This window comes from Grammomys surdaster, unplaced genomic scaffold (assembly GCF_004785775.1).
Source record: "Grammomys surdaster isolate TR1022 unplaced genomic scaffold, NIH_TR_1.0 97, whole genome shotgun sequence".
Taxonomy (NCBI): domain Eukaryota; kingdom Metazoa; phylum Chordata; class Mammalia; order Rodentia; family Muridae; genus Grammomys; species Grammomys surdaster.
This window is the reverse complement of record NW_021604576.1, coordinates 6,359,338-6,381,080: the sequence shown is the minus strand read 5'-3', so window position 1 is coordinate 6,381,080 and position 21,743 is coordinate 6,359,338. Positions and strand designations below refer to the sequence as shown.

Here is a 21,743-nt window from a genome sequence, read left to right as displayed (position 1 = left end):
TTATTTTATTTTATTTTATTTTATTTTATTTTATTTTATTTTATTTTTTGAGGCCAGGTTTCTCTATGTAACAGCCCTGGCTATACTGGAACTCACTGGCCTCGAACTCATAGAGATCCACATATCTCTGCCTCTCAAGTGCTAGGATTAAAAGTGTGCATGCGCCACCATGCCTAGCTGTATTTCTCCCTTTTTATTTGAGAAATGTATTATTAGATTTTTTATTTTATCCATGTGAATGTTATGTATGTTAATGTTTTGCCTATGTGTATGTATGAGCATGTAGCCTTTGGAGGTGTTCAGATCTCTAGGAACTGGAGTTGTCATTAGTTATGAGTCACTGTGGGACCTGGAAATTGAACTTGGGTCCTCTGAAAGCGGCAAGTACTGAAACATCTACCCAGCCCTAATATTTATCTATTTTGAAATATCTTCTCTAAAGGAAGTACTAAGCATTTGATATTTTTTGTTTACATTTTTTTCTCTGAATAAGTTGATTCTGTAGCATCTTCTGGATGTGACTAAGTATTTTTTGTTGTCTTAGTTTTGTTGTTAGTCTTTAAATAGCTAAAAACTTGTGCGTTTAAACAATAACAACTGCTAGCTGCAATGGATGAATTTTGGTTGATATCCCAACCTTAGCCTCAGGTTTGAAACGATTTGGCACAAACAAGTAACAAGTATCTATAGTTAGTCCCCTTGTTCTATTTCTGTCACATGACATGATGTTCCACATTAATTTTTTTTCTAATTTCTATGATAGACTGACACATTGAAAGGAGCTGGGTGTAACACTAGTGGCTGTGTATTTGGGGCTGCATTGGGGTAGAGGTGTTCACCATTTGCTCTTGCTCTCACCCAGGGTTTGTTTCTGGGCCTTGTTAGTATACAGACACAGAGAAAACTTTTCTTTTAAAGATTAAGTTTATTTTGTGTGTGTGTGTGTGTGTGTGTGTGTGTGTGTGACGTACCTGTACACTTGTGGTTGCGTGGGAAGAAGCAAGAGGAGGGCATTGGATCCCTCAGAGCTAGAGTTGCAGATGTAAGATGGCTAACATATGTGTATGCTGGGATCTGAACTAGTCCATAACAAGCAACAAGCACTTGTAATTGCTCAGTCATAGATGTCCAGCCCCCCTACTCTTTTAAAAATAGTTTTCTTATGTTTTAACCTCAAACTCATGACAGTCTTGTCTCTGCCTCCCAAATACTGAGATTATAGGTGTGAGCTGCCATGCCATAGGAAAGGTTGTTCTGTTTTGTTTTGCTTTTTTCTGAGATATAAGTTAAAGCCCAAATCTATCAATTAATATATGACTTTAGAAGTTATTAAAGTTATTCAGTATTTTTCCCATGGCTAACTGTCCTGTCTTTAATAGAGTTGGTATGGCTAGTGTTTGGGATATTATTTATATACTTAATACTATGTGAATGGAAAGTTAAAATGCTAATGTCGAGCTGAAACACATCAACACATTTTAAAGTACCATGGTTTTGAAACGTAGGATTACTCATCACCATGTGTTTCAATAGTTCTCCCTAGTAGACTTTTACACATTTCTAAGTTAGTGACAGAGATGATGGGGTTGATATTTGTAACCAGTGTATCATTACTATGGATTTGGACCTATGTTGTTGTATAAAAATATATACATATGTAAGGTGTGTTCACACAGGGTTTAAGATAATGAAAGCTGTTTGTTTAAATGTAGGATCTGTTTGGGAAGTCAGATCCATACTTGGAATTTCACAAGCAGACATCAGATGGCCACTGGCTGATGGTTCACCGAACAGAGGTAAGTAAGATCTTGAATCTGAAAAGTAGAATGGTAGTTTTCTTTGACGGTATTATAATTTCATATACACATACATATATAATTTTTTTAGACACAGTCTTTGAATAGTGCCCTGGCTGGCCTTGAACTCACAGAAAATATTTATTTTAATTCAGATTTATATGCAGTCAGTTACAAACAATGCTCATTCACTTACTTTTTTCTACTGCCATGCTTAATTATTTACATTTTTAAAAACCATTAAATTGTATAAAAAATACTTAATGTATTCTTCCTTGCTCTCTCTCTCTCTCTCTCTCTCTCACACACACACACACACACACGTACAACATTAATGAAGCCAATTTTTTTTTCCTTTGGAAAACCATCCTAATGTAAACTACAAGCATCTAGATTCCCTTCAATTATTACATCAGGCAGTTTTCAGGAGTAAAGGCAAATAGGAATAGTAATACATACCTTTAATCTCTGGATACAGACAGATCTCTGTGAGCCAGCATTGTCTACATAGTAAACTCTAGGCCAGCCAGGCCTACATTGTAAGACCTTGTCTCAGAAGAGTAAGGGCATGCATGCTATATCACTGGGAAGTTACCATTGATTTACTAATGCCATTCAGTGTGCCATTCATGCTCAGATTTCCTCAGTGTTGAATAGATTTATAGAGATTGTATTTTGTCTCAGTTTCTGTGAAGCCTCATGTTTTACTTTTTCCTGTTAGGCTCCCAGGTGGTTAACACTTCTTTTTGCCTGCCTATGTTTTCATGCCATGGAACGGCTCAAATTATTGAGTCTAGCATGGATTCTTATGTCTTCTCCTCATCAAACATTATGTCAAGAACTCTCCGTATGTTCCATAATCATGGTTCTCAGACTGCACAGTACCCATGATGTCAGGCAATTTGTTTAAGCTGGCAACCATAGGACCTGAGAGTTCTAAAGTCCTATATTTTCTATTTTCAATTTATAAATTATTTATGGGGTGATACTTTGAGACTGCATGAATTACTTTTCTCTAGGGTTTGCCTGGTGATTTTAGCAACCATTGATGGTCCTTGCTTGAATCAATTCAATTGGGGGCTATAAAATAGTAATTTTGTTGTTCTTTAATCACCACTGGATTAATTACTTCTTTAGTTCTGTAATAAAACACCATGGTGAAGGCAACTTATTGAAGGAAGGGTTTATTTGGGTTTACAGCTTCAGAGGGATAAGAGATCATTGTGGAAGATTGAGGGTATGGCCACTGGAGCTGGAGGCCAAGAACTTACGGTTGAACCTGAAGCAGGAAGTAGAGAGAGTGAACTAGCAGTGTTGTGTGTCTTTGAAACTTCAAAGCCCACCCCCAGTGACATACTTCCTTTAGCAAGCCACACCTCCTAAACCCACCTAAACAGTACTACCAACAGGAAAATAAGTATTTAAATGCCCTTGACTTTGGGAAACATCTTATATAAACCATCACAACCCTTATTCCCACATTAGTAAGCACTCTTCTTTATCATTGTAAACTCACAAATTGTCATGATACATTAATATCATTTATACAGCTCAATTCCAGATTTGATGAGGGAGTGATTCTTCAAATGGATTCTGCGGTTATCAGTATTGATAGGATATATTTATATTTTCTTCTGTTTCAGAGTCAGAAGGAACCATTTCTCTGAAATAAGTTTTATTGTACAAAGTATTTAGGACACCAAGATCTGAGTGCTAGATGTGTTAATCTGTACTAGGATATTATATCTTTCAGTCTTTTTCTCAGTGCTCAGAGATGAAAAATGTTTTTGTATGCCTATCTATGTAATACTGAAACCTAAAAATTCAAAATAAAATTATTTTTTCAGTTTATTTTCAACAGAGCAAGAATCATCTTTTTAAATTTTTAAATATATATGGGTGTTTTACTTAAATGTATGCCTGGACCTCATGTGCATGTAATGCCCATGGAGTCCAGGAAGAGGGCATTGAATACCCTGGAACAAGAGTACAGTTGGTTGTCAGCCACTATGGGGGTTCTAGGAATCAAACCTGGGTCCTTTGGAAGAACAGCCAGTTCTGCTAATTGCTGAGCTATTTCCCCAGGATCTGCAGTGTTCATTCTTATCCTGCTCTATCTTTTAGTCCTTTGGGACTATGATGAAATGCCTGGTGTCCAGCAATCCACAAGCTACCACTTCTTTTTTGTTTTTTCGAGACCGGGTTTCTCTGTGTAGCCATGGCTGTCCTGGAACTCACTCTGTAGACCAGGCTGGCCTCAAACTCAAGAAATCCGCCTACCTCTGCCGCCCAAGTACTGGGATTAAAGGCATGTGTCACCACTGCCCAGTAAGCTACCACTTCTAAGTGTACATTGTTATTAGTTATTTTCTGAACAGCCTTTTTCTTTACTTTACTACAATTGGACAATTTATTATACTTTTCATATGACTATAAGCCATTATCCTACTAATTTTTCTTGGAAATAGTTGAGACAGAGGTTGAGGGGTGAGAGGTGAAAATGCAGCAGGAGCCTAGGGGAGGCAAGAGCAAGACACTGATGAACTGCATGTTCTGATAGACCCTTTGTTCTTTACAGGTTATAAAAAACAACCTGAATCCCATATGGAAGCCTTTTAAAATCTCTCTGAACTCTCTATGCTATGGAGATATGGACAAAACCATTAAGGTAATTTTAACTTATTACATATGTACTCTGTAGTTTACTATGGGATTATGTCCTGATAAACCCATCATACATAGAAATCCTCGTATGTTAAGCTAGATGGGTAGCTTGGTTAGAGCATTAATCAGTGGTCTTGAGGCACTGTGTTTATTTGAGGGAGAGACACAAGAAAGGAAAGAAGGGAGGGAAGAAAGGATGTTAAAATGCATTTAACATACCTAGCTTCCCCAATTACAGCAACCTAGTACACAATTAAGTGTTGATGTTTACCATTGTGGTCTTGTGGGTGGGTTGGGATGTTGCCACTGCACAGCATTATAAGAGCATTGTCGCACGTTGCTAACACAAGGTGAGATTAAAATTTAAAACTCATGAAGTGTCTACTGAATGGTGTCAACATTGTGAAATCAAAAACTCAAGTTACATTATAATAACTCAGACACTGTATGCAACTCCTACAGATTCATACATGTTTACCTGTCTTCTAAAGTTAATATGTAAGATAGCACTTTTTAAAGTAAATGACATTACAGGCATTCATACTTGACTATGCTGTCTAATATGTTGGCTTAACACTTAAGGGTACAGCAGTATGTATTTTTAATTACAACGTATTTCATTTTAACCTGTTTTAAAAAATAAAACATCAAATTTAAATATGTCTTCATTTTAATACAATTCCTTTGCTAGGCAAATACAGAGTATATCTTTTGAAAAGCAGATGTTAGTTATTCTGATATCTCACAACCTTCCTGGTTTTCGTTGTGCAGAAGAACAATGGAGGCATTGTAGGGACAAGGGAAAGTGGATGAGTCGCCACAGTTATTTTTAAATGTTTTTATTTGTAGTTATTTATAAAATAAAACAAAGCCCCAACCATCCAGACAGTGAACACACACAAACTTGTATCACACCAAAACACACTCACCTTTTTATAGATGAGTTCTATCTGAGAACCAAACTCTGATCCTCCTGACTAACATGTCTCCTCAACCCTAAAATACATATCAACTCAACTCCTTATTGAAGGCTTTCTTGTGTTTGCAACTCAACAAATGAAGGGTTTTTGTTCGTTGATGTATCTTATTGTAGTTAATATAATAGAAACAGGAAAGATGATAGGAAACATCATACAGCTTAGAGTTGGACTCTAGATTGCATTTTGATTTAGCTCTTTAACTAGGTAAAAGGTGTTGAGAAGGTCACCTAACCTCTTTGCTAATAACGTAGATAGTAATTTTTTCTGTGTAAGAGGGTAAAGATTGAATATTGAAGGTGAAAGCATTGTAAACCAATGAAACAGCAGCAGAGATGCAAACCGCTTAATTTCTGAGCTTTGGAAGAAGTTGTCCCTGGTTTATAGAGAACATTAAAAGAAAAAAATCAATATTAAGTGCGATTTATGCAGTATGTCAAAGAGCAGTGAAAATATAGGTATGGTATAAGTATATAAATATGCTATGAATTATATAAACATGTTATAGAAGTAGCTACAAATTCTTATTTTAAGACAAATCTAGAGAGGGCAGAAGTCTATGCCTTGACTCTTTGATTGTTTCTGAAAAATTAACAACAAAGCCATGTTTCTAACACATTTTTTACTCACAGTGGAATGCTTTCAGGGCCAATTTGTTCTAGTAAGTAAATTGATTTTCTGATGACTGTTTTCCATTATTAAATCTCTCAGTTTGTTTTTGTTATACACACTTGGTTTTCCACACCATCGCTCACTTTGGTTCTCTGGTTCTGTACTTCTTTGCAACATTAGTCACACGTCTGCAGTTCAGTTCTGATGTGGAAATTATATAAAGGCATGGTAAAGAATTACAGAGCAGAGAATAAAGTCAGAATCTTCTGTGGTTCCTTCATTGTGTTGTCACTCTAGCATGTGCTGTTTTTTAAAGATGAAGAGAAGAAGAGAAATATCATGCATGCTGCCACCTTGCCTAAAGTGGGATGCATTGTATGGTGTGTATTGTCCTTTACATGTATACATGTGCTCTTATGTATATATGCATACATTTACATTTCACAAGTTCTTCTGATACTGTTGCATAAATAGTGAACAGTACTGATGCTTAAAGTCCTGAAAAGAAAGAAAAATGGTATGACTCCTACCTCAGCCTTGGTCTGAACATATTCCATTGTGTCCTCCTTTGAAAGGACAAGAGGGAGCTTTTCCATTTATTTCTTGTAGTGAATGATCAGAATTGTAAAGATGTATTTTCAATTTCTTAACCCCTTTATTGATCTGAACTTTTTTTCACCACTTTAGTCCTTATGAAGGTCTAAGTTAATCTTAACCTTACTAAAGTTTTATTTGGCTTACATATAAATTGATGTTCTTTCCATGGAATCTAAAATGTAAAGCTTCATTTCCCATAATTTAAAAATGTCTGCTAAAAGTGATCTCACTTAAGCATTTAGATAGGTTGTTTTCTGACTTCTTGAAACCTTGCTTCCTTTAAGAAAAAAATCAATTCCTTATTTTTTTTTCCCTTTGACTCTTGGTTTGACTTTAGTTTAAGGTTGGGTGTTTAATATGTTTGGCAGGAGTCAAAATGTCAGACTTGGTCATGAACAACAATATCTATAAGGTCCTTCTTTAAACAAGGGACATTGCTGTTCTTGAATGTTCCAGTTTTTTTTTTTTTATTGATTGATTGATTGATTGTGTTTCTGAAGGATAAGGAAAATACAAGTAATGGATGAAAGACTTCCAGTGTATTGGCTAGTTTTACATCAGTTTGACACAAACAAGAGTCATTTTGGAAGAGGGAATCTTGAGAAAATGCCTCCATTAGATTAGCCTGTGGGTGCATTTTCTCCATTGATGAATGATGTGGTAGGGCTCAGCTCTTTGTGGATGGGCCACCCCAGGCAAGTGGGCCTGGATTCTATAAGAAAGCAGGCTAAGCAAGCCACAAGGAGCAAGCCGATGAGGGGCACTCATCCAAGGCTTCTGCATCAGCTCCTGCCTTCAAGTTCCTGCCTTGTTCCATTCTTATCCTGACTTCCTTGGATTATAAACAATGATGTGGAAGTGAAATAAACCCTTTCCCCTACACACTGATTTTTTTGGCCCTAGCATTTAATCACAGCAATAGAAATCCTAACTAAGACGTCCAATTAGGAAAAGCAATCAATGTGTAGAACTGAAAAGAAAACAGACATTCTGGCAAATGTAAGATTTCTGAGTATTGTACCTTGGTGGTCACTCCATCTTCATGAAGGCTAGAAGCTTGGTGGAGTTCTCACAGAGGCAAATGCAAATTGCTTCTTACTAGAATTAGAAGCCTCTGCTTTGTCCAGTACTTTGGGAGGCAGAGACAGGCATATCTCTGAGTTTGAGGCCATGCTGGTACAGAATGAGTTCCAGGACACCCATGGCTATATACAGAAACCTTGTCTCAAAAATCAACAAACAAACCAACCAAAAAAACACCATCAAAACAAAACAACCAATACCACAAAAAAAAAAAAAAAGAAGGAGAAGAAAACACAAAAAAGAATTTTCTGGCTTGAAGCAGTCTCCAGAAGTGTCTTTGGGATTTCACTTTGTCCTCATTGCTCATCACATGAGATGCAGCATCTGTTAGCCTTGTTCTTAATTCCCTCAAGTTTCATTTCTGCAAATTGGGAATAATAGTATTTCTTTTCCATTCTGTGTGCCTCTTGGGCCTATTTAAAGAATGTATATGAACTATGTACATGTAAAATGTCCATGTAAATGAAATGAGGTGTTGAAATTATGTAGTATATTAAAAACCTTGTCTTAGAAGTTCACATCCCTGTCATCGATTTTTCAGCTTGCCTTGAATACATCAGATTAATAATAGTTCACAACACGTTATTTTTCCATTAGAACAAGCATTGTGGTAACATTTTCTTTCATCTAACACATATACAAAACAAAAACAAAATAAAATGCAGAACCCCTACTAAGGGCAACTTAGCATGGAAACTTCATGGCAACTGGATTTGCTCTAGAGTTTTTCTTCATGTTGTAAAATTCCCAGTCCTCAGAGCAGATCTGACTGTCATGTCTAACTCGTGATTATAGGCCTAGCCTCCTTGGGTTGCGTCTGATGAGACATGTTCCCTGTAACTCTAAATTATCTAGGACTTAGTTGTATCATTATTAGCTGCTAGGATACGGGCTTCTAGTTCTTATACAACAATAATTAAGTAAAGCAAATGAAAGACTAGAAATAATTGCATGTAACCTTCTATCAGCATCTACAGAGAGCACAGTAGAGGAGCTGTGAAGTGCTTCTTGTGTGAAATAGAGTCCATATTTGGGGTTTTCATCTTCCATGACATAGAGCCTGTTCTCAGGATAGGTCTGATTTGAACATGTTTCTGTATCACTTTTCTTCTTCCAATTAGATAATGATATTAAAGATTTTTCTTATTTACTTAAAAAGGCATGCTTGCCGGGCAGTGGTGGCACATGCCTTTAATCCCAGCATTTGAGAGGCAGAGACAGGTGGAGTTCGAGGCCAGCCTGGACTACAGAGTGAGTTACAGGACAGCCAGGGTTACACAGAGAAACCCCCTGTCTCGAAAAACCAAAAAAAAAAAAAAGGCATGCTTACTGCAGCCAATACTATTTAATAAAATGATAATTGACTTTCCATATATTTAATTCCAGGTGGAGTGTTATGATTATGACAATGATGGATCACATGATCTCATTGGAACATTTCAGACCACCATGACAAAACTCAAAGAAGCCGCCAGAAACTCACCTGTAAGTTGTGTCTTTGCAGTTATAAAATATATCCAATATGGTTGTTTATCATTATGTGTTTTTCTAAGGAGTAGCAATTGGTTTATCATGTTTTTATTGTTTATTGCTTAAAGCCCTATAATCTACAAGTTTTGTGTGAAATTTCATGCATGGGATATGTATGTTACTGAGTGGACATCATGTAATAGTAACCAGCACCAGGTGAGGGTTTCAAACTACAGAGATGAAAGCAGAGACCGTCTCTAGGAGTAGAAATAGCTTTTCCTTTCGTATCTTGGAAGAGAAAACATTCAGTACTGGATGGAACGGTACTTTGCCCACATAGGGAAAACAGCATGATCAGCTTCAGTAGTAGATGTGAGTCCCCTATGGCAGGCTAAACACGGCAGATGTCCTGTGATCTGCATGTGTGCCCTTCTGGTGTTTTCATAGAAGGCCTTCACCCCTCCCTGTAAGTCTAAAATGCTGAAATTTATGGGTAAGCCAAAGAGTCATTGATGCACAGTTTGAGTAGAAGCATGGAATATTCTGAAACCTGGGAAGGCTTTCTGTTGTGGGGTATCCAGCAGAGAAGACTGATTACACATGGGTTTAAGCCAATAGAAAGTCTTTATTAGGTAGATGGGAACTACACTGGGTGTTCAGGATCCCAGTGTAGCTCTAAGCAAGGCTAGTATATTTAGAGACTTTCTCAGTGTTGCCGGCCAGCGGCCACAGTCAACCGGGTTCACCTGAAAGAGAGGCTGGGAATGGAAGAAAGGACAGGAGGGCAGGAAGAGATGAAGCCAGGACAAAGGTTTCTGATCGAGGCTCAATGCTTTAATGTTCAGCTTTCAATTTAAAGGGGAAAACCCACCCCCACAACCAGAGTTCCTTCTTGCTTCAGCCTGCTGGGGGTGAGGGGAATCCATCCTGCTGTGGGTGTGGGGAATCCATCCTTAAGATGTCTCAAGGCTTGCCAGGGCGGTGGTGGCGGCGCACGCCTTTAATCCCAGCACTTGGGAGGCAGAGGCAGGTGGATTTCTGAGTTCGAGAGTTCAAGGCTAGCCTGGTCTACAGAGTGAGTTGCAGGACAGCCAGGACTACACAGAGAAACCCTATCTCGAAAAACCAAAAAAAAAAAAGATGTCTCAAGGCAAGCTCAGCAGGCAGTCTATTCTTCTCAGCTTGTGTACCAGGCTACAGGCAGCCAAGGAGGCTCCAAGGCAGGCAATGCCTCCAGAGTCCTATTGTTTGGTCTATTGTGGTAAACAAGGTCTCTCAGGCCTGCTCAAGGCTGGGAGAAGGACACATCTCAGAACTATGAACTTTGATTAGGTCTTTGTTTTCATTTTGGTCAATGGTGCTGTTTGCAAGATGAGTTTTATGGCCTAAATGATACTTTCGTCATGGAGTCAGTTGTGTTAAGGTCTGAGGCCTACTACCTTTCCATATAAACAACAAAAGCCAACCATATTCTGTGTGGGGTACATTTTTTGGTAAATATTTTAGGCTCAAGATTTGTGTGCATGAAACTGCCATTCTTGTCAAGTTTATATTTATATTAGAAGCTTAACTTTTTGTGGCCCTAGGATTAGCTTCATGTATTTCTGTTTTATTCTGTTCATTTTTTTGTAGTATGGTTTTTTTATGTTGCTAACAAGATTAACATTTAGTTTCTTTCCTTTTTCTTTTAAGATTTGATTTTAAAGGAAAAGGTTGTTCATTTAAATCATCTTCTCCAACAGGTTGAATATGAATGCATAAATGAAAAAAAGAGACAGAAGAAAAAAAGCTACAAGAATTCAGGTGTTATCAGTGTGAAGCATTGTGAGGTCAGTTGGCCTTGGCCACTTGTAATGAGCTCACGTGTGAGTTCTTGTATCAGTGCAGTTTTATATCAAATAAGTACTTGCTCTAAGCAGCTGGAGATGACATGAGCACCATCTTGGGAGAAAGAATGGAGTGTGAAATAGTAAATAAACCTTTCAAATAACTCCGCTTTAAAGATTTGGCAACTTTTTAAAAATATTTTTAAATTTATGAATGAATGTTTGCCTGTGTGTAGGTATATATACTGTGTGTAAGTTGCATGCATGTGTGTCCAGTGTCTGTGGAGGCCAGAGAGGGTGTTAGATGTCCTAGATCTGGGCTTACAGACGGTTGTGAGCATCCAGGTGGGTGCTGGAAGCCAACTCATTTCCTCTGTAAGAGTAGCGTGCCCATTGACAACTTTTTAGCAAAGGATAAACAATGGTAAAGTTGTCTATTATCTTAGGAAATGGAGATTGGAAATGATCTGACCAAGTATATCTATCCTGGCTATACTTTCTTTATAAGCTGTTACAAATGATGGGGAAAGCCAAGTTTCTCCCACTGAAAACATGCTTTGTTTTTGTTTTTAATTATTTTACTTACATTCCAAATGTTGCCCCCTTCCTGGTGCCCCCTCCATAAGTTCTTCTCCCCATTCCCCCTTCCCCTTTGCTTCTGAAACGGTGCTCCCCAACCCTCCCACCGAGTCCCACCTCACCCTGCTAGCATCCACCTTTCCTGGGACGTTAAATTTTTACAGGATTAAGCACTTCCTTTCCCACTGAGACCAGACAAGGCAGTCCTTGTATGGTCTACATATGTAGCGGGGGCCATGGACCGGCCCTTGTATGCTCTTTGGTTGGTGGCTGAGTCTCTGGGAGCTGATAGGCCTGGGTTAGTTGACACTGTTGTTCTTCCTATGGGGTTGCAATCCCTTTCAGTTCCTTCAGTCTTTCGTGCAATTCTTCCACAGAGGTCCCTTGGCTGTAAGTATCTGCATCTATCTCAATCAGCTGCTGGTAGATCCTCTCAGAGGACAGCCATGATAGGCTTGTGTCTTGCCAGCACAACATGGCATCAGTAATAGCGTTGGGGTTTGGTGCATGTACTTGGGATGGATCCCAAGGGGCTGGTCTCTGGATGGCCTTTCCTTCAGTCTCCGTTTCACCATGGATGTGAGAGACTCTCAGGACCCAGTGGAGATGACCTTAACTGAAATGCCTAACAGTGGGGAGATGTAACCTAAAGAGACCACATCCAGTAGATAGACGTGGTCCCCATTTGAAGCATGGAACCACTCAGATATCTTCAAAATTTTTGACCCAGAATTGTTCCTGTCTAAAGGAAATGCAGGGACAAAAATGGAGCAGAGACTGAAGGAAAGACCACCCAGTGACCAGCCAAACTTTTAATTCTTTTAAATCTTGATTGCTAAATACTTGTTAAAGGTGTCAGTATCTTACACTTATTAAATAAAACCTAAGTGACTACATTTCCTCATTTGCCATTGATATTCTAATCCTTTTGTTTTTAGCCACCTGAATAAAATTTTTATGTTTTCATTTGCATGTATTGTTTTACCATAATGATGTTTATTATGACATTCTCATAATGCATATAATGCATTTTATATATGCTCATCTTCCATATTCCCCTTTCTTATCTTCCCACTCCTGTTGAGTCTTCCTTTTTCCAACTAGTCTCCTTTTACTTTCATGCCCCTCTCCTGGGGTGTGTGTGTGTGTGTGTGTGTGTGTGTGTGTGTGTGTGTGTGTGTTATGTGTCTGTGTCTCATTGAGTTTGATTAGTGTTATGCACAGGAAGCATACCAGTGATGACACCTCAAGAAAATGTCTCTCACTTCTACAGCAATCATTAACAGCCTGTGAATTCTCAGAGGGGGATGAGTGTGGCTCAGCTTATGAGCCCTTACCCTGATATGTTAGCCTTAACACTACTGTACTTAGGCTGTAGTGAAATATTTATGAGTCCTCACATTTAGGGGAGGAGTTTTGTATGCCAAAATGTGAGGTTGATTTCCACGTATTTATGTCATGTATCATTCAGCTTACAAACTCTGAAATGCATGTGCCAAGAAGCCTTTTATTTGGAGAGTTTGGTTTTAACAGTGTGTCTTTGTTTTTAGATTACTGTAGAATGCACATTTCTTGACTACATCATGGGAGGGTGCCAGCTGAATTTTACTGTAAGTAACACTGAGTTTTCTTACATAGGCTGTTAGGTGGTGCCTTTCTACTCTGTTTTGCAGCATTCCTTTACGGCCAAGCTGACTCTGTAATGAAATTTACACAGGCTGTTCATATGACTTCCTTATGGACCATCTAGGTTCATCATGGAAGTTTGACCTAGTTGGTGAGTTGATGAGTGATCTGCTCTTCAGAGAAAATAGATATGTCTAAACCAGTGGTTATACTATAGTAATTTAAGGAATAGAAAACACACATATAAGAACAGCCCCTAAATATGGGTCATAAATATGTTTAGTGATTCATGGTTCTTCAATCTAGAAAGAGAGGAACAGATTGTTCTCATGATGAGTCCAGTTCAGTTGTTTGTAAAAATTCGGTGAGCTTTGTTAGGAGATGGCAGTAGCAGGTTCTGGGATGATTTTGGGTCTTGTCTCCTGGAGCTTTCTTGGACCTCAAGCTCAGATAGATAGCTCTACCCTCTCTTTGGTAAGAACTGCTGTCTGTCATTTCTTGGTAGGTGGGAGTGGACTTCACCGGTTCCAATGGTGACCCCAGTTCTCCAGACTCCCTGCATTACATCAGCTCTAATGGTGTTAATGAGTATCTGACTGCCATCTGGTCTGTGGGATTGGTAATTCAAGATTATGATGCGTGAGTATGACTTTGGAAATATTGAAGTATACATTTTGTAATTTCTTAGAAGAGCACTCTCTGTTTCATTACCTAGTGTTCTGATAGAGGTGCGAGGATGAGAAGCATAGAACATCGTTCTTACCCAATTGTTTTTACCTTTTTATTTATCTCGTTGTGTCTCCCTTCGATCTCATTGTTCCTGCTGTAACTAGTTATTATTTGTTGTATATAGCTTCTTCATTTATGGTTGAGAGAATTCAGCAGTACTCATTTGTTTGCTCTGATTTCCTTGGAGTTTTAATCATTATGGTAAGTTGTATATGTGACTAAAATCTAGATGTTATAGTATTGTAAACAGTAATAATTGTTTCCTAGAATATATACATGTCCTTTCTGATAATGAAATTTTATTTATTCATTCTGAGAAAGGGTCTTACATTATCCCTCCCTGGCTTGGAACTCAGTATGTACACCAGCCTGGCCTTGAAATCTAAGAGATTTCTACTTTTCCCTCTCAAATGCTGGAATTAAGGAAGCGCATGACCACATGCTGCTGAAAGTAATTTTTTAATTGGATCTTTTGACAAGGCTAAAGAGCATCTTAACCTAATTGCTGCAAAGTATTCTGAATGAATTTTCAATACTTAGATTTTTAATAGATTTGCAGTCCAAGTATATTTTTAGTCATAGCAAATCCTGTGCAAATTCCTGGGTCCAATTTCAGTCCCACTAAAAATACAATAATGATGATAATAATAATGATGATGATGATGATGATTTCTTATAACAGCTAATGTCTGTCTGAGACAATTCTATTAGTCTAAAGAGAGGATGAGCCATACACAGAAATTAGCAGGTCATCAAAGATCCACTCCTGAAAATGGTACCAGACCAGGGTAATATGAATTCTTAAAAACATGTAACGAACAAAATCAAACCTAAATGAATCCATTTTTTTAAAAACTAGAAAGTATTCAGAGTTCAGAAAAAGAGGCAAATACAGAATAAAGAAAAAAAATCAGCTTCTCACTCACCAGCAACAACAAAATTATATTATCAGATTAAGCTAATTAAGGAAATTATATTCACTAACAATTACAGTGAATACATGTCATAATAAGTGAGTACAAATTTTATAAAACATCTTAGATTTTTAGTAAGATAAACTAAAAAATTGTACTGAAGAACTAAGAGGAAACTTATTTTTAAATGGAAAGATCTTATGGTAATGATGTAATATGAAATTTCCTTCAGAATTAATCACTTTGAATCAGAATTGCTGTAGATCCTGACCAAAAAAAAAAAAAAAAAAGAGTCTTAAAATTCTTTGAAAGGAGCCAGAACTCCCCAGACATTTCTCTAAAGGAAAGAAAAAAGGGAGGAGAAAGCAAAAGGGGATCTGCTCTAGCTATTTTCTTTGTTTGGTTTTTATTTTTAACTTTTTTATGTGAGTATTTTGCCTGTGTGTACTGTGTGTGTCTAGTGCCTACAAAGGTCAGAAGAGGGTGGTGAATCTCCTGGAACTGGCCTTCTGGGGATTGTAGGTACTGGGAACCAAACCTGAGCTCTCTGCAAGATCAGTGATTGCGTGTAATCTGTAAGCCATCTCTCAACCCTGCTTTAGCAGCTCTTAAAATTGATTTCTAAGCTCAAGTATAGAACTATACTTGACCATTCAAACCAAGCATCCTAGGTAAGAAATAGAACCGCACGTACACATACGTGAATTTAGTGAGAATAGCATCTAAAGAAGAAGGATTATAACAACAACATATTGCATAATAATGGAATTTGAAGTTGGATGTAGTGATACACACTTGACAGATGGGCAGGTGGATCTGTGAGTTCAAGGCCAACCTAGTCTAAATAGTTCCAGATTAGCCATTGCTACATAATGAGACCATGTCTGAAGAAAAAAAAAGAATTGAATTTGAATTTGCGATTCATATCTGTAAAGTGCGATAAACCACACATGCTGTAAACCTGTTACAGAAACACTTTAAGCAGTATCACACAATAGCAGTAGGTTTAGGGTTGTTCCAGTGTTTCTGCCATTCTCAGTTTATATCTTCTATTCTTGGTGGTAAGAGCTCTGTTGCTGTGCACACTGCAGGAAGAAGAGAAAGGAGTCCAGGAGTGCATGAGTATCTCCCTTAGGTGCTTTCAGATGCTGCTAAAAACAAAAACAAAACAAACAAACAAACAAAAAACACCCACAACTTTCTATTCATGTCTCCTTGGGCTAGAACCTAGACACCTGATCATAGCTGGCTCCTAGAACAGGAGGTAGAGCCACCATCTGGAGAGTCAGTTAACAAAGGAGGGAGTGCCACGAAGCAGCTGTTTCTGCTTTATCCTACTCCAAAGCACTATTCAGAAGAATGAAATTAAACTTGAATGTTTTTAGGAGGAAAAAAATACATGATTGGCTTATACTTTGCAGTGTGCATGGCTGGTAAGATAACAAAGGCAAAAAATCTCATAAGAATTTGTGTTTGTTCCTTTTCCTTATTATTAAAACCCATGAAAGGAGGAGTGTGGAGATGGCTCAGCAGGTGAGAGAGGGTGCTTTCTGTGAAAGCAGAGGAACCTGGATTCAGATCTCCAACACACATAGAAAAAAAAACGTATAAAAATATGGCCCCGTGTGTCCATGATCAGTGTTTGGAAGAAACTGGTATCCGTCTGCTTTGGGTGTGCATACACTCATTAATAAAGGAATTAAAAAACCCTGTGAATGCTTCCAAATAGCATTAGACAGACTGCCGACTAGGAAAAGTATTTCTGACTTGACATGGGTTCTGTCTTTAATGGAAAATACTAAGAATTAATACAGGATGAGTGCAGTGGCTATACAAGTGAAGGTGTCTGCTGCCAAACCTGACTGTTTCCCTCTGTTTTCCACATACATGTCATAGCAAGTATGTCACCACTGTAATGCATAAGTAAGTAAGTAAATAAATAAATAAATAAATAAGAGTGAGCATACAAGACTATTCCAGTAGAAAACAGTGCATTGAGTGGTGTTTATACTGGCCATCCATCAGTGTGCCTGTGGAGAACACCCAAATCCTGAACTACTCAGTACCATCTCACGTTTCTATATTCAGGTCCAGACTCTGTTCAAAAACTACAGACCTAGATGGACATCTGTTTTCCTGCAGAAACTTTAAGGGGACATAAGTAAATGCTATAAATAACCTTATTATTTGAACCCTGGTTTTATGCCAAATAGTATTGCTTAAAAGAAAAAAAAATGTCTGACTGGAGAAATGGCTCAGTGGTTAAGAGCACTGACTGTTCTTCCACAGGTCCTAAGTTCAATTCCCAGCAACCACATGTTGGCTCACAACCATCTGTAATGGGATCTGATACCCTCTTTTGGTGTGTCTGAAGACAGCTTCAGTGTACTCATATAAATAAAAAATTAAAATGAAAACTTCTAAAAAAAATTTTTATTACTTTTATTTTTTTTACAGTCCAGTCATTATCCTCCTCCTGGTCTACCCTCCCATAGTTCTTCATCCTATTCCTCCTCCCGCTGTCTTCAAGAGGATCCCCCCACCCCCATCTCCCCACTCTGCCCCTCGCCAGGCCACCCCCTTCCCTGAGGCCTCAAGTCTTTCGAAGGTTAGACACTTCTTCTCCCACTGAGGCCAGACCCTGCAGTCCTCCTCTGTATATGTGTCAGGGACCTTGGACCTTGGACCAGCTCCTTTATGCTGCCTGATTGGTAGCTCAGTATCTGAGAGATCTCAGGGGTCCAGGTCAGTTGAGACTGCTGGTGCTCCTATGGGGTCATCTTCCTCTTCAGCCTCTTCCACCCTTTCTCTAATTCAACCAACAGGGGTCCCAGGCTTTAGTCCATTGATTGAGTGTGAGTATCTACGTCTGTCTCAGTCAGCTGCTTGTTGGGCCTCTTGGAGGACAGCCATGCTAGGCCCCTGTCTGTAAACACACCATAGCATCAGTAATAGTGTCAGCCCTTGGAGCCTCCCCTTAAGATGGGTCTCAATTTGAGCCTGTCACTGGACTACCTTTTCCTCAGTCTCTTCATTTTTGTCCCTGAAGCTCTTTTAGGAACAGTTCTGGGTCAAAGTTTTTGGCTATGGGATGGCACCAATCCCTCCACTTGATGTCCTGTATTTCTACTGAAGGTGGACTCTATGAGTTCCCTTTCTCCACTGTAGGGCGTTTCATCTATGGTCCTTCCCTTGTAGTCCTGATAGTCTCTCACCTACCAAGTCTCTGGAACTTTCCATCTTTAAAAAAAGAAAAGAAAATGGAGTTTTTCTTTTTGTGCAGGGTAGTGGTGGTTCATATTTGTTCAGGAAGTGATGCACAAGGTTTAAATAGAAAAATAGTAGGTTATAGGAGGTGAATTTCATTTCATTTATTTATTTAATGTTTATATGTGTCCATTGGTGTATGTATGTGTACTACATGTGAGTAGGAGTTTGTGGACATCAAAAGAGGTATCAGATTCCCAGGCACTTGACTTGTAGATGGTGCTACCCATTACCAAATTGGTAGGTGCTGGGAACTAAACCCAGGTCCTCTGCAGAAACAAGTTCTCTCAGTCACTGAGCCATCTCTCACCCCATAAATAGTATTATTATAAAATGTATATAAAAAGCTAGGTTCAGAGGGTAAGACCCCCTGCTGTGAAAGCATGAGGACCTGAGTTCAAATCCCCAGCACCCGTCTAAAAAGCTGGCTGTGGGTACTCTTGCTGTAAACACACTGTGAGGGAGCAGAGGCAGGCAGAGAGCCAGAACTGCAGACTTGCAGTTCAGTGAGAGACCTGCTCTCAAGGATTAAAGTGGAGCATGATAGAGGAAGACACTGTGTACCTTCCTCTGGTTTTCATGGGCTTTTATACAGGGGCACACACTCAGGTGAATATCATAAATGTATACCACTTCTACACCCCCCCAAAAAAATCTATGTAGATATTTCCTCTTTTAATGCACAGAAAAGCATTTAAAGTGAGTTTTCCAGTGTTAGCATCGGCATTTAATATAGGTAGTGCTAGGTAATTTTTTGTTTATAATTTTCTATGATTTTGAATTCTTTTAAATATAAGCTCATACTATTTTTATTGTGAGTAAATATGAAGTACTTTCTCTTGCAAACATTGTTTGACTTGTTTTCTTTTTTCTTTTTTAGTGATAAAATGTTTCCAGCTTTTGGTTTTGGAGCTCAGGTGCCCCCTCAGTGGCAAGTAAGAGGAAAGCTCTTTTGAAAGCTTTATTCTTGATCAGCAAATAGACCTCCTTAACCCTTTCTCTTTTTGACAGGTGTCTCATGAATTTCCAATGAACTTTAACCCCTCGAACCCCTATTGTAATGGTAAGTAAAGCCGAGCCTGAGGAGAGCCTCATTTGTGTCTTTTTCTTGCAGGTTAGAACTGTAGTTCATTTCTAAATATCAGTTTGTGACCTGTTGAACTGTTGTAAACAGTGCAAAAGTCACCCCAGGTCGGTGACTGCAGTGGTGAAGGTAATTACAGGGGGAATGAGCATGAAGATGAAAAGTAAACCTTCTACCTTATGAATCTCAGTAGAACCAAACCATTCACCGTCTTAGGAATGAGTCACTAAAGATCAACATAAAACTAAACGAATTTTCACATGTAGCTTGACTATAAGTAAACTGTCCATGAAAGAAGTAGTTCTGTATTAAAGACTCTGGAGAGAGCTTTCAGAGAAGCAGTGACTCCTCAAAGATAAACCGTGTCAGTCCTCACAGTCCTGCTGCTTGCCCAGTATTGTCTCACACTCACTTGGATGGACCACACATATACACCACACAAACATAAGTAAAGAAAAGTTTAAAATATGCTAAAGTAAGAGAATATACTTGGTAAAAGCCACTATAGAAAAGTTTCTGTGGTTTTAGAATGCAGTGCAGGTAGTTCTTTAAGATTTCTGGCATTTGTCTGTATCCTGAACTGTCACTGAGTTCAGAATCAACACATGTCTACCTAGGATACTTGGTTGTAGGGAGTGCTTTTCACCAGGGTACCAGTCAGCTCACCAGGCCATGCTGCTTTCACAGAAATGTCTCTACACCTCAGTGCCTTAGAGTGGCACATTTGCTCTTGCTCATTTGACTTGTAGTTAGATCACAACTCTTTTCCATATTTTTCTTTTTAAATATGAAATAGGCTGCTGCCATAGACCTGGCTATAACCTTGGAATCTTCCTTCCTCAGTCTCCTGAGTGCTCGGAGTATAGATCTAACAGTGCACCCAGATGTCCAAATTTCTTAGCTGTCCAACTTACTATCAATAAGACTGGGAGGCCCAAGGCCAGAACCTCATAAACTGTTTACAGTTCTATGACAAAATTCAGGAAACTACTTATGTGTGAATATTTAGAATTAATGCTGCCAACTATACCTTCCCTGACCTAATTAATAGGTAATTTATATCTAATTAATTATAATTAATCAGCCTTATAACCATATATTTTCGTAGAACTTTGATGATGCAGATGAGTGTTCCTTTCAGCAGTGATTTTTTTCTGCTTACCCGTTGTAAGCTGCTGCACCTTTTCCCATCAAAAATACATCAAAATTAAGCATAAATATAACAGACCTATCTGAGAAGAGAATGAATGCTTTCTGTTTGGAGAGGCTGTGTTAGTAGCTCTTTGTAATGAAGCATAGCCATGAAGAACTCATGAATATGGAACTTTTCCCTAGTCAAAGTGTTGTTTTGTTTGGGTTTTGATTTTATTGTTGTTTCTTTGTTATGTTTTATGTTTGTAATATGGACCTACTATAGTCAAGGTGATTCTGTATTTCCAGCTCAGTCTCCCTAGAGCTGGGATAATAGCCATTATTCACCAGACCTGACATGTGTATGACTATGTTTCCCAGTACTATGGGTTAACAAGTTATATTTGAGGATTTTTAATACTGCTTTCTTTGATCTAGGAATTCAAGGCATTATAGAGGCTTATCGGACCTGTCTTCCTCAGATAAGACTCTATGGACCAACTAATTTTTCTCCAATTATAAATCACGTGGCCAGGTTTGCAGCTGCAGCTACACAACAGCAGACAGCTTCTGTAAGTGCTCTAGGTGCAGGGACAGGAAGGATATGGGTGGTATTCTTCCTGGTTTCCATATTGTTGTTGGTTGAGTTTGTCAAGAGTAAGAAGTGATGCTATATTCAGCATTGGTTTGGGAGCATGTGCAGATGAGTGTTCATTTCAGCAGTGATTTTTTTCTGCTTACCTGTTGTAAGCTGCTGCACCTTTTCCCATCAAAAATACATCAAAATTAGGCATAAATATAACAGACCTATCTGAGATGAGATTGAATGCTTTCTGTTTGGAGAGGCTGTGTTAGTAGCTCTTTATAATGAAGCATAGCCATGAAGAACTCATGAATATGGAACTTTTCCCTAGTCTAGTATCTGTTGCTATTAATGATCACTAGAACAAAATAATGCTTGCTTTTATCTGACTTGGAAGTAATTTGCTTAGATTCTACCAAAAATTTAAAAAAAAAGAAGTCTATTAGTTAACTTTTAGAAACATTCTCCACATGAAGGCCTTTGAATACTTTTACCAGTTGCTGATGTTGTAACACTTACTATACTACAGAGGTTTGAATTAGCTGACCATTACTAGTCAGATGTTGCGTATCAAATTTCTCAAGCTATAGTGTACTCAGAAGTATGGATAGGCATTGTGGGGAGACCCCTATGCAGGTGATGAAAAAGAATAAAACAGTGCCCAAATCAAAGAAAATACTCTCATACCTGTAAGTTACTGTCAAATATCGTACTCATGTCCTAGATTTAACTGGCCCCCAAAGAATGAAATCACAATTTTATGTGACATTTTACTACTCTGGAACGTTTCATCAAAGAAGACAAT

General features: G+C 38.4%; 1 protein-coding gene across 1 annotated transcript in view; it reads left to right on the top strand.

Annotated features, from left to right (window-relative positions):
• The window catches only part of Cpne3 (copine 3), a 49,742-nt gene that overhangs the window by 21,666 nt on the left and 6,333 nt on the right, over positions 1-21,743 (top strand). The window contains exons 6-14 of the mRNA XM_028779798.1: positions 1,713-1,796; positions 4,375-4,464; positions 9,116-9,214; positions 10,942-11,028; positions 13,155-13,214; positions 13,736-13,869; positions 19,021-19,075; positions 19,152-19,203; positions 20,794-20,927. Coding sequence (XP_028635631.1) covers positions 1,713-1,796; positions 4,375-4,464; positions 9,116-9,214; positions 10,942-11,028; positions 13,155-13,214; positions 13,736-13,869; positions 19,021-19,075; positions 19,152-19,203; positions 20,794-20,927 — 795 coding nt within the window. The remainder of the gene's footprint in view (positions 1-1,712; positions 1,797-4,374; positions 4,465-9,115; positions 9,215-10,941; positions 11,029-13,154; positions 13,215-13,735; positions 13,870-19,020; positions 19,076-19,151; positions 19,204-20,793; positions 20,928-21,743) is intronic.